At 35.2% G+C, this 18,730-nt stretch overlaps 1 protein-coding gene across 1 annotated transcript in view; it reads right to left on the bottom strand.

Moving 5' to 3' along the window:
• The window catches only part of cntnap5l (contactin associated protein family member 5 like), a 92,986-nt gene that overhangs the window by 47,697 nt on the left and 26,559 nt on the right, over positions 1-18,730 (bottom strand). Inside the window, exon 3 of the mRNA XM_073825334.1 lies at positions 11,041-11,234. Coding sequence (XP_073681435.1) covers positions 11,041-11,234 — 194 coding nt within the window. The remainder of the gene's footprint in view (positions 1-11,040; positions 11,235-18,730) is intronic.

The following is an 18,730-nucleotide window of genomic DNA, read 5'->3' on the forward strand; positions in this document are numbered from 1 at the left end:
GACAGAGACAGATCAGCATACGAGAATGGCCGGGAGAAAATATCTATAAACACGTTTCTGAACTGATTGACCTTTTTAGAGTGGTTTAATAGAATCTGTCACAACATGATGAATCCTCCTTGCCACATTAGCTGCTGTTAGCGGCTTACGCTAAAGCTCCTCCCAGTCATTGCCATTGATTTTAAATGGACACCAAAATCTTATTATGTGGGATAAAAAGTGGGCGGTTTGCAGAGCAAAGGCATCAAAGCTCTTAATGAAAAAAGGAACATTATGAAAAGCCTTGGAGATCAGTGTTAAAGCACAAAATACAACACAGCGGCTCTGACCTTTTCATGTTGCTAAAGATTAAATTCGCAATCAAACCTCGAAATGCTGGCTTTAATTCTGAGAGAGAGAAAAATCAGTTCACAACAGGAAAATATCAATAATTACATGAATATTTTAATATCACAACCACCATGGATTCTACTTACATTATGGATTTGGAAAACACAGACCAAACCATATTTATTCAAGTAAATGTTATCTCACCCTGGATGTCAAGTATTGCTTTTACAGGAAGCTGACAGCCGGTCTTTATGGTATGAGATAAGAGACTTTCATATTTTGGAACAGTATTATTTTAGTGAAAAAGTATAGGTTAATCTGCTTTACCAATCCAAGCACAGAGGAACAGATAAGAGAGAGTTCTGAAATGAAATATATTGATTTTGTGTGAATGCGTACACATGTGTGGGTTTGTGCAAGTCTGCGGCTTTACACCTGGTGGACCACGTGAAGACAAACCAGAGGTGACGCAGAGGAAATCGATTTCAGAGATGTCGCAATAAGCCCAAACTAAAGAAAAGACAACTAGAGTCAATGGGGAGGCACTACAGTAATCCAAACAATAAGATTCTGTCCATCTCGAGAACTGGATTTGCCACCATTAGGTCTTTGGGATCTGAAAACACCAATTTCAAAACCTGACATTAAAAGAATTCAAGAGTGTTAAATTATAAAGATCTTTGGAGTTTGAGCAATTCTCAGTTGTAATTTTCTACTCGTTTGATATTTTCAAAATTACTGGTTTTGCATTTTATACAAAACGACAACAAGGTGACCTCTGTATTCCTCTTGGGGGGAAAATCAGTTTTGCATAGAGCATTTCTTCTAATAATGAACTAGCAAATCTTTTTCATTTGATGTATTTCTAAATAATGCACAACCCCAAGGAGTAGGAGCCACATCAACTGGTCATAAATCAACACGCAATCATTCAGCAGGAAATAAATAGCTTCTTTTATGCCTCCCTGCTTTAACTTTCTCCAGTATGCTTTATGATTAGCCTGCAATTTAGTCTAAATAACTCTAATATAAACCATTAAGACTACAGTTAAAATCCTTTCTGGTGGAACCATTTTCTGGTATAATGAAATCATTTAAAAATAAGGTCTGAGGAGAAGGACGTAATAAGAACTGTATAAAGTAGTACGTGTGAGATCCTGGTTAGTTTGTCTGAGAATGTTTGTAAACTAAAACTTGTGAGTATATGACCTTTAATATAAAGTATTTTTCTAAAGACATCATGAATATTGGTATCAGTGATACATTCAGTCTTAAAATGATATAGCATTGGCATTTGCAAATGGCATTTAACAAATATTAAAATATACTGTCTTTATGCAGTTTCTACATTAATTTGAAGCATGTATGTGAAATTATTGCATATATTTTAAAGTATATTTAAAAGATTTAATTTTAACTTTTAATTTAAATAACTGTCTGAACACTGTTTTTTTCTGGTTCAAGACAGTTTTGGTATGTTCTATTCAACTTCAAAATTGTCCTACATCGCTGTTTTACCTTTTTTATTAAAGGAGTAATTCACTTCCAGAACAAAAATTCATGTCTTTCTTTCTTCAGTCGTAAAGCAATTCTGTTTTTTGAGGAAAACATTTCAGGACTTCTCTCTATTATGGACTTTTATGATGCCCCTGAGTTTGAACTTCCAGAATGCAGTTTAAATGCAGCTTCAAAGGGCTGTAAACGATTGGTTATTTTATATGAAAAATTACAATCTATATACTTTTTAACCTCAAACACTCATCTTGTCCAGCTCTGCGTGAACTCTGTGTATTCCGATTCATGACAGTTAGGGAACGTTGAAAAATTCCCATCTCATTTTCTCCTCCAACTTTAAAATCATCCTATACTGTTTTACCTTTTTTTGTAAAGGGCGTTTGACCTTCTTTGAATGTTTACTTCGTAAACACTGGGTCGGTATTTTTGCTGCAATGTAATACAATTTTGAAGTTGGAGGTGAAAATGAGAGTTTTTCAACTGCCTTGAACCGGAATACACAGAGTTTAGCAGAGCTAGACAAGTGTTTGTGGTTAAAAAGTATATAAATTATACATTTTTTAGAGAATAACCAATCGTTTCACTAGATAAGACCCTTCTACCTCGGCTGGGATTGTTTAGAGGCCCGTGAAGCTGCATTTAAACTTCATTTTGAAAGTTCAAATTTTGGGGCACCATAGAAGTCCATTGTATGGAAGGAAATCCAGAAATGTTTTCCTCAAAAAACATAATTTCTTTATGACTGAAGAAAGAAAGACATGAACATCTTGGATGAAAGGGGTGAGTACAGTATCTGTCATTTTTTTCTCTAGAAGTGAACTACTCTATTAAGGGTGTTTGATCTTCTTTGCATGTTCACTTTGCAAACACTGGGTCGATACTTTTGCAGCGATGTAGGATGAGCGTTTAAGGTTAAAAAGTACATAAAAAGTAATTGTAATAATAATAATAATAAGATCATTTCGCTAGATAAGACCCTACATCCTCGGCTGGGATCACATTTGTGATTGTTTGAAGCTGCAATTTAACTGCATTATGGAAGTTCAATCTCAGGGCACCATAGAAGTCCACTATGGAGAAAATTCCTGAAATGTTTTCCTCAAAAAACAATTTCTTTACGACTGAAAAAAGAAAGAAATCTTGGATGACAAGGAGGTTTATCACTACCTGCTTTAAAAAAAAAATGTATCTGAGCGAATGTGAGTTTGAGCTTGTAGCTTCAAGGTAATTTTAAAGAAACTGGACCCTTCACTGCTGCTTTGTTCTTTCACATTTGGTTTGTTTTCTAGAGAGTCTGCTTAAATAAAACATCTACCTGTATATCTCCGTCAGTGGGTAATCCAATGCAAACATTTTACTGCTATTCCTTATTGAGCAGCCAATCCATTACAAGCATTTCATCCCTGTACCTCACAGAGAAGCTGATTCAAACTAAACATTTTCCATTTAGACTAGTGAAAATACTGCCAGCAGTAATATTTATCACAGTCGCACTGTTTAAAGGAACATTGATGGAAAATACAAAGCAATATGCCAAAAATCAAATATTTTTCTTGTTTTCATACAGAAAGACACAACTGCATGTTCTTGAGATGTACCTACATTTTTAGTGACTATCCATTAGAACTATCGTATCATCATTCATTGCATTGCCTGTGATTAAAGTTGCTGTCTGCTGACATGAATCTTAATTTGTCTTGCTGCTTTTCTCTTGTTGCTCCTCTGTAGCTAACAATCAGATAGTGGTTAATTTGTCCTAGATTAATAGCATATGCTTGTATTATTCTCATTTGCAAGTCACTTTGAATAAATGTCTGCTGTTAACAGGCTAAAAAAGAAAATCACATAAAATATCCACCTTTTTCTTCAATGCAGAAGTAGAGCAGTAAATGGTAAAACTGTTTGCACTACAAACTAGTTTTCATAATTAAGATAATACATTAAAATAAAAAGGTATCAAGCAGCAAAACCAGTTGTTTTGTACAGCTAAAAATAGCTGGATGTGAATGAGGCTGGAAGCCAAACCCATAAAATTTACAACCAATCTTATGAGAAGAAAAAGGTGGATATCTGGCATAAGTTCCTCTTATATTTGTGCGCTGCTTTTGCACAGAAAACAAAGAAAGTAAGCCAAAATGCACACATTTGATAGCATTTACTGTATGAGACAAAGGGCTGCAGTTGTATCTGAAGCTGTTCATATCAGCCTGCAAACATATGTAGTGTCACCTTGCCAGAAAAAAACATCCAAACTCGGTCTGCATGCTCCGGGACAATGAGGCGGTAAATTGTGTTCAACAATATTGGACTGGAACATATCAGGTATTGCCTCTGCATTGGACTGAAACATTTTATCTTGTGTGCCCAAACATACAGTGCGCCAGGCAGAGTGGTGTTTACTTCTCCTGGATGCTACTGTGCACAGGATATGGCCATCAAATAATCACTTCAGTCTCTCTTGCCTGAACATGACCATTAGTGCTGGGAGAAGCTAGAGTGTAATATCTCGGCCCTTGTCTCATGTAGTGCGTATGTCTTTGTTTGTGCACTTAAGCACTGAGGAGGATACTGAATATAGATATGGAGTGAACGTGGCTTCCTGTATTGTCATGCCGCTTCATGCCATGCCTCATTACACTGACACTACAGCAGTGGCAAAGGTATCAGCAGTGTGTTCTAAAACACACACACACACACACACACACACACACACACACACACACACACACACACACGTTGGGTTTACATGTTTTATGGGGACATTCCATAGGCGTAATGGTTTTTATACTGTACAAACCGTACTTTTTATCACCCTACACCTACCCTACACCTAAACCTAGCCCTCACTGGAGATTGTGCAAACTTTTACTTCATCAAAAAAACTAATTGTGCATAATTTATAAGCCTGTTTCCTCATGGGGACCTGAGAAATGTCCCCACAAGGTCAAAATCTACTGGTATTCCTATCCTTGTGGGGACATTTGGTCCCCACAACGTGATGAATACCAGGTACACACACACACACACACACACACACACACACACACACACACACACACATGTCCTTGGGAGTTTTTCACATTGTGTCATTAGGAACATATACAATGGGTCTTGTTCACCAACTGTGTGTATGTATTTGCACACTAACATTTCAATGCTGAAATAATGCTTTAGGAATAAGTATTCACCTAAATGTATTCTAAATATAGCCACATGTATGCAAGACTCCTGTTGGCCTTGGAATCTTGGATTTATAAGTAGATCTATAAGTAGAATTTAAATTTATTTTGTGACCCTGCACCACAAAACCAGTCATTAGGGTATTTTTTTTAATTAAGATGTATACATCATTTGAAAGCTAAATAGCTGAATAAATAAGCTTTCCATTGATGTATAGTTTGTTAGGATAAGACAATATTTGAAATGGAATCTAAGAAAATCGCCTTTAAATTTGTACTAATGAAGTTTTTAGAAATGCATTTTACTAATCAAAAATTAAGTTTTGATATATTCACGGTAGAAAATTGACAAAATATCTTCATGGAACATGATCTCTACTTAATATCCTAATGATTTTTGGCATAAAAGAAAAATCTGTGATTTTGACCTATACATGTATTTTTGGCTATTGCAACAAATATACCCATGCTACTTAAGACTGGTTTTAAGACTGACTTTATAATTTTGCTATCAGTTTAAAGGATTAGTTCACTTCCAGAATAAAAATTTGTTGAAAAAAAAAATTAAGGGTTTTGAGGAAAACATTCCATGATTTTTCATTATATAGTGGAATTCAATAGGAGCAAAAGGGTTGAAGGTTCAAACTGCAGTTTCAATGCAACTTCAAAGGGCTCTATGTGATCTCAGGTGAGAAATAAGGGTCTTATCTAGTGAAATGACTGACCATTTTCTAAAAAAAAAAAAAAATATACAAATTTATATAGTTTTTAACCACAAATGCTCATCTTGCACTAGCTCTGCTAACTTTACACATTATGTAATCACGTTGGAAAGGTCGCACGTAGTTAGTTCTTCATCTGTGTAGGGTAGGGTAAAAAAAACTCATCTCTTTTTCTCCTTCAAACTTACTTCAAAATCGTCCAACATTGTTGTTTGACCTTTTTTGTAAAGGGCATTTGACTTTCTTTGCGCGGTTGCTTTTTACTGGTTCGGTACTAGCTTTGACCTTTCAAGCTAGTGCAAAATAAGTATTTGTGGTTATATATATATATATATATATATATATATATATATATATTTATACTTTTTTTTTTTTTTTAGAAAATGACCAATCGTTTCCCTTGACAAGACCCTTGTCCCTCGGCTGGGATCATGTAGAACCCTTCGAAGCTGCATTGAAACTGCAATTTGGACCTTTAACCCGTTGGCTCCCATTGAAGTCCACTTACTAGAGAAAAATCCAAGAAAGTTTTCCTCAAAATCCTTAATTTCTTTTCAACTAAGGAAAGAAAGACATGAACATCTTGGATGACATGGTGATGAGTAAATTTCAAGGAAATTTTTATTCTGGAAGTGAACTAATCATTTAATGTATCATTTCTGAGAAAAAGTACTAATTTGTTTTTTTTTGTTTCTTACTGATTGTGTGTCTGTGTGTGTTTGTTTATGTGGAAAGCCCTTACATGGTTTGGCTTGTATTATGGTAATTACTAATCACAGATATGCACTTCCCCACTCAGAATAAACCAGATTAATTAACATTAGAGCGACGGTAAGAATAATACTATGTGCACGCATCTGTTCTGGCAGAAAATCAGCTTGAGCATCTTTTCTGTGCACGTAACTGAGCAAGTAATAAAATGATTAGTGAATGAAACTCACTGTCGCTAGTTCTTTGCTCGGATAATGGTTCTCAATTTCTTTCTTCTCCCTCCCAGGCGCACAGAAGGTAAACGTCAAGGCAAAGGTATAGATTAAAGCAAAGGAAAGGTGTGAAAGGTACTGTACAGACATTGAAAAAAAAGGGGGGAGGCAGATGGAAGGGGATTGTGGCTAATGTAGGATTTAATTGTCAAAGCGCACCACCTTCATGCTGTGGTGAGAATAAAGCGCTTTGTGCCAGCAGGAATAAAACCTCAGCTGTACTCCAGACCCCAGAAAGCTCTCACACAGATGGTGGGAAAGAGAGAGAGAGGGTTATCTGTTCCACAAAACCTCCATGATTAAAAAAAACTGGTGATGGAAATGGAAAAGTTCAAGCCTTTCTGAAAGGCTGACTGAATCATGACAAATTCACCTCTTTGCAGAATCACCAGTGTATTTTTCTCTTCTCTTCTGTCCATTAGCCTAAACCCTACAGTGCCTATTGATTTTTTGCACTTCCTGTCTATCCATATAGATCTGTAGACATACACACACACACACAATTACCGACATATATCCAATCCAAAAACAATAAAGGGATAGTTCACCCAAAAATGAAAATTTTATGTTTATCTGCTTACCCCCAGGGCATCCAAGATGTAGGTGACTTTGTTTCTTCAGTAGAACACAAAGCTTTCTAACTCTAACTGTTGTAGTCTGTCAGTCATTTAATAGCAGTCAATGGGGTCCACGGCTTTGAAAGTAAAAAAAAAAAAAAAAACACATAGACAAAACCAAATTAAACCCTTCGGCTCTTGGCAATACACTGAGGTCTTAAGACACCAAACTGAACAGTATTTATATATTTCTAACTTTTGAGCCTGATCGACTAAAGTTATGGTTGCTTGCTCTTCATCACGTGCTGGCTGTTGTGAACGTGTTCAAGACAGCTGGATGTTGTGGTGGATCAAAGGTAAAAAAAAACGATATGACTACTGTTTAGTTTTTTTTAACAGACCGATTGTTTGGTGTCTTAAGATCGCAATGTATCGTCACGAGCCGCAGGGTTTTATTTAGTTTTGTCTGTGATTTTTTTTTCACTCTCAAAGCTGTGGAGCCCTTTGACTGCCATTATATGAATGACAGACTGCAACGGGTTGAGTTAAAAATCTTTGTTTGTGCTCTTTTGAGACACAAAGTCACCTACATCTTGGATGCCCTGGGGGTAAGCAGATAAACATTAAATTTTCATTTTTGGGTGAACTATCCTTTTAATACACAAATGCACAGCCAGAATGGTTTCATAAACATCTTTTAAGTACCAGAATCACACCATTTAGATGTAAACTGACTCATATGTTTACCACAATTAGCTGGTGGGCAGCAGCGATGAGAAGACCCTTATCTAATGGGCAGTGTGTTTCGGTTTAGGCAAAGTGTGTGACTGTATTCTGGCGTTAAACAGATGGCATCGGATTCTGTCTGTCTGGCTGTCTGACTCACTGGCATCTGCTCCAGCTGGCATGGCAACTCACCTTGGCACAGACTGGCACCTCTGTGAGATAGTTTCCTCCTCTGAATGGGTAAACAAGCTAAATTCAAGGTCCTACTGCCAGTGTGTGCCCAACAGCAAGGAGAAGCTCAGCATCTCCTTTTGCTTGTATCCTTTTTGCCACACCAAAGCTCACACCATCTCTGTTGGTGACAGACTTGATATTTCAAGGTGAAAAGAAACCTGCTTGTTAGACTGGAGGCTGAACAGATTGATACTTTTTGTATTTCTATGATGAAACTTGGTTTACCAATCTCTCATTTATCTGGGAAGTCACTGACATAAGTATCACACATGTCGTGCATGCATCTCTATAGGGATTGCTTGCTGCAAAATAGGGTTTCTTCCTGCTCGAATTACTATTAAGTCATCCCAGTGGGCAATATTCATCTTATTAATTAATAATCTAAAATAATGAAGCAAATTAGCAAGATGTCCCTCAGGATAATTAATGCTCAAGTCACTGTGTCACCGGTATTGTCACAGTGGACTCTGGATGCTTAAAAATTCATACATAATTAATACTCCCTCACAGCAGCTTATTAGGATTTGATGGTTTTTACACAACTTTAAACAGGAAAGACCTTACAAAGCACCCGGGAATAAACAAGAACACAAGACTGATTGACATTCCTGGGACATGTAACACTACCCTTCGCATTTTAGTCTTAAAGACAATTAAATGTACTCAAAACAAGATGACAGAACGCTTTGCAAGACAGAGATCAGGTCGATTTAAATTTCTTCTCTATGTTGAAGAGACGAAAATCACTTCACCGAAACAAGCCACTAGAGAGCCGCAGGATTAATTAACATAGTCTAATGAATCATTTGTATGTGCCGCATGCACTGACAGGTCTTAAGTGACCTGAAGTGTGTTTTATTGATCTCAGACAGGGAGAATAATTTATCAACATATTCCAAACAAAATTCCATCACCGAACGCAGTTCATCATAATGCCTCGTGCTTCACTGCATCTTGTATCAATGCCACATGCGCCATTCAGATCCTTGTCATTTGAATAAAAAAAATAGGCTTGATTACTTGACAGTCAAATAGAGTAAAAGAATCCAGCAAAAAATGATGTTGCAGGTGACCTATGAAATGCTTAGCAGCAAAGATCACAGTGTTGCATCATGATGTCCATAAGCAAAACCTACGAGAGTCAATAAACTAAAACTATTAAAAAAAAAAATTCGGTAAATTGAAATGAAGCTGGAATAAAGTATGAATAGATGAAAAGCTTATTAGAAATGGAACCTTTTCATAATTCCTAGAACTACTGGTGGAACTTCCCCCTTTTTAGCATGTTCGAACCGCAGTAACTAGGAACGTATTTAGTTCTAGGAGCTCTGTTTGGGGGAAATGAATTACTTCTAACTTTAGAGTAGGTTCTAAAACAGTTCTAAAGGAACTACCAGCAATGTAAGTGCACGCTAATTTTAAAAAGCCAAGTAAAAATATTTAACCCATAAACATGGAAAACAGATAATGGCATTTACCTGTTATCTGCAGTGTTGTGTTTTTTTATCAGCCTCGATGATATTTAATACTGCAAGTTGTCAAATTTCAGTCACATAAATTGTGTGTTTACATTCCACCTCTATTATCACCTCTATATGAAAATTCAAATAGTCGTGAATGTTAGGGTATTTCATGTTGAGCCATTCGGTTGGATAATTTCTCCAGCAAAAGGAAGGTAAGGAAAAGGAGCACCGACACAGACCAATAAAATTTAGTTCCTCAATATATCTCCTTTACCATAGGGTGGTGAAATAATCCTTAGACATGGTTAAAAATAATGATTATTTCCCGTCACGATTAACTTTCTCTCCAGTGGGTGTAGTTCTCAGAGTAATATGAACATTGCACTCTAGTTTTGTCCTTAAACGCTTGTTTTTTTGGGTCGACAGCTTATAAAAACGTAGTTCTGTTTTTTTAAGCTTGTTTACTGTACACCTTGTCCCATAGCAGCTTTTAGACATTGTTCTGTTTTTTGTTATAAGTCAGAAATTGCAAGGAGGCAGGTTCCTGCAATTCAAAATAAATGGAGAGCATTGGATTGTCTCTATGCAACGCTTGCCCCGCCTTCAGGGTCTTCTGATTGGTCCACAATTTTGGAACAGTAGACCAATCAGAAAACCCTGATTAATCCACTGTTTGAGATTTTGTATGGTTTGTTAGGATAGGACACTATTTGGCTGAGATACAATTATTTGAATCTATCTGAGGGTGCAAAAAATAAATAAATAAATAAATTAACAAAAATACTGAGAAAATCGCCTTTAAAGTTTTCATATGGTAGGAAAGTTTTCATATGGTAGGAAATTTACAAAATATCTTCATGGAACAAGATCTTTATTTAATATCCTAATCATTTTTGGCATAACAGAAAAAAATCATAAAAATTCTACTTGAGACTGGTTTTGTGGTCCAGGGTCACATATGCTAAATACGGTCTCTTCTGAGAATTCAGTATTTTGTTGTTTCTTCCTAATCTGTAACATTACTGTACAACCATAAAAAGGACCTGACTCAGTCTCAAGAGTGACTCTTGATGCCCTGAAGAATGGAACTGAGTGTACTAAAACTGTTTTCAGTTTTTATATATAAAATGAAAACATTAAAAGCATTCTCCGAAGTGCCATTTGACATTTTAGAGTTGTTGCAGGACCTTATCTCTTCAGGTTTTATCTCTTCTATTTAGTTATGGTTGCTATGGTTTTATTTCCCACTTGTCCTTTAATTCAAACAATGCCTAATAATGTCTAGGCAAACATTTTAAGATGCATATGTTCCAGAAATCAGCTAGACTCACCCATATCACATCCTCTTGTCTGTACGGTCTCCAAGTTCGTCCAGAGTCACTGTATTGTAGCTGGTAGCGAGTCACCCAGTCAGAGCTGCCCCAACGACCCTGGGTAGCAATGGATGTGACCTTCAACCTATCCCGTAGGTCCAGCTGTAGCCAAGGTTGTTGGTCGTCTCCATTCGGAGACCATCCCCCACCACCTACGGGGACAGATCAAGAGCCAGAGCCTTAAAAAAGTACAGAGGAATGAAACAGAATTGGGACGTAATTCTCCCTACAATTCAAGTACTCGCTAAGATTTCATACTCTTGTTCATCATGCTGACAGGACTGAAGCTTAGTGGTCAGAAGGAAAAATGAATTAAATTTGTTCCAGCAGTTTTGTGGCTCAGCCTCTCTCTTTTTGAGATAGAAATCGCCAATCCATTCTCTAGAGGACAGCCAACAGACCTCAGCGCAGTATAATATTACAGCAGTTAAAAAAAGGCAATTTGGAAATTACACAGCATATTTCTACACTTGTATGTCTTATTGTAGTTTTTCCCTGCATCTCTTGTTCTTTTTCAAGACTCACGAGCACAACAACTTCACAGAATTCTTGGAAATGTTTGTCCACCCACGCAGACCTACTGAGTACCCACCTCATTTTCTTTTTATTTCGCCAGAATTCAGCAAACGGTACCTGCAGGAAGGATTATGCTGGCAGACAGGACAATCTATAAATCGAGCGAGTGGTACATTAAAGGAGCTGTGTTTGATTCCTGCAAGTGGCATGATAGCAAAGAAATGACATATACCTTGGAACAAGGATAAAGAACACTGCCCACGTTTTCAAATGCAGAAATTTGCCTTTGGTTTCTAAAATAATTTCTGGAGCAAATGCAGAACATCGTAGGAAAATGCAGCCTGAGATGATTTGAATCTGCTAAAGAAATAGGCTCAAGTTAGGGCTTTGCAATATATATCGCCCTTTCTGATTCTGATCTATAAACATTTTATAATTATTGTTTTAACGATGTGCAAGCTTTGTGACATAACCTATTTTAGTACTCAGGGGAAAAATGATATATATCTAAATTATGACGGTTTCTGATGGAGGGGTTTGCGATATACACTATATTGCCAAAAGTATTGTGACATCCCATTCTAATGAACAGGTTTGACTACTGTAGTAATGTGTACAAATCCTAATGTTTAAGCATATAATAATAATCTAGGGGATTGTGTTCTTCTAATTTGATAGCAACAGCTTTGACAAGACCCTTTTCTATTCTAACATGACAATCTCTGTGTATAAGGCAATGTTCAGATTCAGTCAGTGTGGAAGAACTTGACTGGTCTGCAGAAAGCAAGTCCAAGCAAGTCCTAATCCCAGCTGAACACCTCTGGAGTGACTTTAAATGCAGACTTCGAGCCAAAAACTCATTACCAAACACCAATGATTTGTAACTATGGGTACAATCATCTTTGACATTTCAAAATGGTTGCAACAGAGATGGAAATAATGTTTCCAGTTTCTAAATGCATGAATTGTTTCCATTTTTGTTTCCACAGTTTTGGAAGTGCCTTTTTCTGTTCTAAATAAGGGGTGTCCCGATACTTTTGTCCACATAGTGTATGTACAAGTCATTGGTGTTTGGTGATGAGTTTTTGGCTCAAGGTCTGCATTTAAAGTCACACCAGAGGTGGTTAGCTGATATTAGGACTTTGCCTATAAAAATGTGCCAAGGTCTCGTATTGAATGAGTGTTCTATCACCACTCTGGACATTTCACTTTGAAACTGCCACAAAATGTGCAGTAAGGTACGTACTTGCAGTGTTGCAGAAATGTTAAGTAGAGGCACGTATTTCAAATGAGCCTGGGTTGGTTCAACACACAAGAGTATATTGTTACTGAATCAATCAGCCATTTGAACGAATCAGTTGAATGAATGACTCAATGACTCATTCATGTAGTGATTAGCCACCATCTACTAGCGATTTTAGGTTTATATTTGAAGTATATTTTTCCTTTTTATCCCACAATCATATATCAGTATTAAACTTTTTTTTTTAAACACCAAAACATTTATGCATTTGTAATTGTCCTGCATTAAACAGTCTACGTAAATGCATCTAAATGCCACTGCAGATGCAGATTCTGTGCCACCTCGCTTTGCACCACAAATTTTGTTGACACTGATTTAATTTAATTGGTAACAGCCCTATAGCATCTTACAATTTGAACTCATTGATTCAATTTAAGAATTTGACACAAAAATGAAGAATATATTCTGAGATTATAATTGCACCTAGGAAAACATAAAATAATTTTTTACTTATTCAATTGTAATATTTAGGATTTTGACTTTCAAAATTCATAAATCTAAGTAAGTTTACAAAAATCAGCATTATAAAGGTAAATATATTGCCTCATGATGGAAAAGTTCATTTCTATCATTAATGTGAACTGTTCATGACAGACCTAAACCAGTTGAAGTACCAGCCTTATATCATCTAGCTAGTGTTATTGACAAAATCCCAAGAAATATAGAGAGAGATCTTTTTTTGTCAATATCGCACAGTCCTAGCTCAAGTTAAAACTGTTTCTCGAGAGGACATCAAGCTGGAGTGGAATAAGGAAACCCTCAAGGTCAGGTGTGATAGGGTTGCCTCAGGGCAAATCAGAACAAGATGGTCAGATAATAAATGCTTCATCAGTGCTGTTCAGTGACTGGGTACATATCATCTGTGAAGATTTTCGCAAAAGGTCAGGGTGAACACTCTGAGCTCATTACATTCCAGTGCAGGCTCCACGAGGAGGCAGATAACACATTCGTATACGGCATGTGCATACAGAAAATGTGTTTTTAGCATGAGCAATTTATTTAATTTATCAAATCATTTCCAAACTGACACAAATAATAAGCAGAGACATAAATTACAACTTACAGATCTTGAATTCTAATGACCATCAGAGACAGATCATGCAATAGATAGATGGAGCTAACATTTGGTGTCTGTACACGTTTGGATCAGGCTGGCAGTGACTGGGAACGAGCTGCCTGTCTGTGTCTCACAGCAAAAGGAAACCTCCTGCTGTTACTAAGCAAGAGGCATGACGAGAAAAAGAAACGCCTTGGGGTGACAAGGACGAGCCGACATATCGTAGCCCCTCTTATTACCGCTGGAAGACACCGCTGATCCAAAAAGTTACGAATCCGCTACAGAGTTTGGTAGTGTGATCATTTATGAGTGCCATGGAGCATCATAAGGAGGTTTTTGGAGTGTATTTGGGCCATGAGGTCAGATATCTTACAATGCACAAAACAAACCTCTCAAAGCAAGGCCTCAGCATAAACTGGTATTTATGGCATGTCTATGCTTAACTGCTTAATTGGCTGGGGAGTTTTCTCAAGTGCTTCTACAGACTGTAATCAGCTGCTGATTGTAAGGTTGCATTAATCAAACTGCTCTCCATCCCCCCGAAGTAAAAACCACAACACGTTTGCTTAGTCATAATTTATACAGCCCTCTTGTTATACCCTGTGCTTTGCCAAAGCTCAGTCTGGCACAATAGTTCTTCTGTGAGTGTTTTAGAATCATTACGCAAATCAAGAGCAGCCATTATACTCCTTCAGGATTTGATTCCTGATCGTTTCTGTGGCTGCTGTTGTTCAGGAAACATGCATCCACTGAGGTTTCTGCTTTAAACTATTAACAATAAAAAAGTCATCATTTGCTCACCTTTCAAATTTGTTTTGCTTTCTTTCTTCTGTGAAAAGCAAATTATATTTTCAACATTGGTAACCAAAAAGTTTAGGTGATGATTGACTTTCAAAACATTTGACATTTTTCAAAACATCTTTTATAGATTGTCAGGATTCCTTGATTCACTTTGAGTACTCGATTATAATAAAAATCCTTGATTGAGTTCTATTGTTTATAATACATTATGTATTTTCAGTTTTGTTTAATAAAACCATATAATTACTTGTTTTAGATACTTTATTTGAACCAATTATTACTGCCTCATTGCTATCATGTATGTATTTAAGTCATAAAAGCTATTGTTTGCTTAAGGCCAATTTTTATTACCTCAGAAAATATAATTATCCAATTACTCGATTAATCGTCATAATCACTCAATTACCAAAATAATTGTTTGTGACAGCTCTAATCTTTTGTTTCACAGTAGAAAAAGGGATAGATAGCCAAAAAGGTTAAGTGATGATTGACTTCCATTGTATGGATTAAAAAAAAGCACATTTTTCAAAACATCTTATATAGGGCTGTCACATTCCTTGATTCAACTTGAGTACTCCATTATAGAAAATCCTTGACTGAGTTCTATTTTTTATAATACATTATGTCACAGTTTTTTTTTTTCCAATAAAACCATATGTGACCCTGGACCACAAAACCAGTCTTAAGTCGCTGGGGTATATTTGTAGCAATAGCCAAAAATACATTGCATGGGTCAAAATTTTTGATTTTTCTTTTATGCCAAAAATCATTAGGAAATTAAGTAAAGATCATGTTCCATGAAGATTTTTTGTAAAATTCCTACTGTAAATATATCAAAATGTAATTTTTGATTTGTAAAATGCATTGTTAAGAACCTAATTTGGACAACTTTAAAGGTGATTTTCTCAGCATTTTGATTTTTTGCACTCTCAGATTCCTGATTTTCAAATAGATGTATCTCAATCAAACATTGTTCTATCCTAACAAACTATGCATCAATAGAAAGCTTATTTATTGAGCTTTGTTCATATGATGTATAAATCTCAGTTATGTAAAATTTTACCTTATGACTGGTTTTGTGGTCCAGGGTCACATATGAGTATTTGCTTTTGATACTTTATTTGAACCTATTATTATTGCCTTATTGCTATTATATATGTATTTTAAGTAATTTAAAGAGCTATTGTTTGCTTAGGTCTATTTTTATTACCTCATAAAATATTTTAGTTATCCAGTTACTCAAAATAGTAGACCAAATTACTCGTTTACCAAAAAAATTGTTTGCGACAGCCCTAATATTTTATGTTTTACAGGAGAAAAAAGGAAACCAAAAAGTTTAAGTGGTGATTGACTTCCATTGTACGGATAAAAAAATCCTTGATATTATTTCTATTGTTTATAATAAATTATGCCAGTTTTTTTTGTTGATGAAACCATATGAGTTTGACTTGCTTTTGATACTTTACTTGAACCAATTATTATTGCCTCATTGCTATTATATATGTATTTGAAGTAATTTTAAGAGCTATTGTTTGATTAGGCCTATTTTTATTACCTCAGAAAATATCATATTTTTCCAATTAATCGTCAGAATAATCGACCGATTACTTGATTACCAAAATAATTGTTCGTGACAGCCCTAATCTTTTATGTTTCATAGAAAAAAATGATAGATAGCCAAAAAGTTTAAGTGATGATTGACTTCCATTGTTTGGATTAAAAAAAGGCTTTTTTTTTCTTATATAGGGCTGTCATGATTCCTCGATTCAATTCAAGTACTCAATTATGAAATAAGAAGCGTTGATTAAGTTCTATTGTTTATAATACAATATGTCACAGTTTCGTTAAAAAAAGCATATGATTACATGCTTTTGATACTTTATTTGAACAAATTATTATTGCCTTATTGCTATTGTATATGTATTTTGAGTCATTTTAAAGGCTATTGTTTGGTTAGGTCTATTTCGGTTACCTCAGAAAATATAATTATCCAATGACTCGATTAATCGTCAGAATAATCAACCAATTACTCGATTACCAAAATAATTGTTTGTGACAGCCATCTTTTATGTTTCACAGTAGAAAAAATTATAGATAGCCAAAAAGTTTAAGTGATGATTGACTTCCAAAACATTTTTTTAAACATCTTATATAGGGCTGTCATGATTCCTTGATTCAATTCAAGTACTCAATTATAAAATAAGAAGTGATGATTAAGTTATTTTGTTTATAATACATTGTCACATTTTTTTTAATAAAACCATATGAGTACTTGCTTTTGATACTTTATTTGAACCAATTATTATTGCCTTATTGTTCTATTGTTCATAATATATTATGTTTTTTCAGTATTGTTCAACAGCCATATGATTACTTGCTTTTGATACTTTACTTGCACCAATTATTATATATGTATTTTAAGTAATTTTAAGAGCTTTTGTTTGCTTAGGTCTATTTTTATTACCACAGAAAATATAATAACTATCTAATTACTCGATTAATTGTCAGAATAATCTGCAGAATACTTAATGACCAAAATAATTGTTCGTTACAGCTTAATCTTATGTTTTACAGTAGAAAAAACGGATAGATAGCCAGAAAGTTTAAGTGATAATTGATTTCCATTGTACAGATAAAAAAAGATAGATTTTTTAGTTTTTTAATTATTTTAATTATTATTGGCTCATTGCTATTATATATGTATTTAGGTCATTTTAAAGGATATTGTTTGCTTACGTCTATTTTTATGATCCGATTACTTGATTAATCACCAGAATAATCAACCGATTATTAAATTACCAAAATAATCATTAGTGGCAACTCTGATCTTTTATGTTTCAAAGTAGAAAAAAGGTCATACAGGTTTGGAACAACATTATAGTTCATTTTAGGACAATATCTTAGAGTAAACCTTCTAATTAAAAAAACTGACCAGGGCTGCGTTTCCCAAAAGCATCGTAAAACACAAGTGAACTGAAGAGGACATTTTATGATTTTTATGATCTACTTATGCTTACAATGCTGTTACAATACCAGCCCTGGAAAATGCAATACTTCAAGGCAATATTTTATTTAAATCAATAAACATGGTCTCATTGCTATTATACATGTGTTTTAAGCAATTTTAAAGGCTATTGTTTGCTTGGGTCTATTTTAATTACCTCAAATTATCTGAATACTCGATTTATCATCAGAATAATCGACTGATTACATGATTAGCAATATAATGGTTAATGACAGTCCTAATCTTGTATGTTTCACAGTTGGAAACAAAGAGGATAGATAATGAGATATTGATGAGGCAAAAATTATAATTCTTAGGACTATTTCAAAAAACTGACCAGGGCTGAATTCCCAAAAGCATTGTAAGTAGACTGAAGGTCATTGGCGCCAGTGATTTTTATGATCTCCTTAGGCTTTCAATGCTTTTTCACTGTTGGATGAAAATGTGCAAGACACTTAATAAAAATTATAATTTGTTAACATGCATTTGAATATTAACTGACACCGAGTATCAAGGGAGAAAAAACACCCTTGACAAATTACATCTGATTACTAAAACTTCTAGACCTTTTTAGATTCAGTTATCTTCCTTTGAGTCTGTATTTACATTTTGAGTGGTTGCTTCGTAGTGTCATTAGAGATTTATGTTTGTCTCTGTCTTGTCACACTTGAGAAATGACTTTTAAAATCTTAAAATGTTGCTTCAGGCACAGCTAATCACCAGAGCCTTTCACATCAGTACTGCTCATGGACACCAGCAGACTGTTACATTCCCTCCAATGAAAGTCTAAAGTTTTCTAATACTTTTTTGCAGTGTTTGTGGAAGCCAAATCGCATTACGTTAGGTATTCATAAAAAAGGCTTTACGTCGACACTTTCTTCTGACAAGGACAAATTTCCCTTCTGCTTAATTCTCTAGTCACATAAACACAGACAACTGTGGATGTTATTTGGTACAAAGAGGGCAG

The sequence above is a fragment of the Garra rufa genome, chromosome 20 (genome assembly GCF_049309525.1).
Source record: "Garra rufa chromosome 20, GarRuf1.0, whole genome shotgun sequence".
NCBI classification, from domain to species: domain Eukaryota; kingdom Metazoa; phylum Chordata; class Actinopteri; order Cypriniformes; family Cyprinidae; genus Garra; species Garra rufa.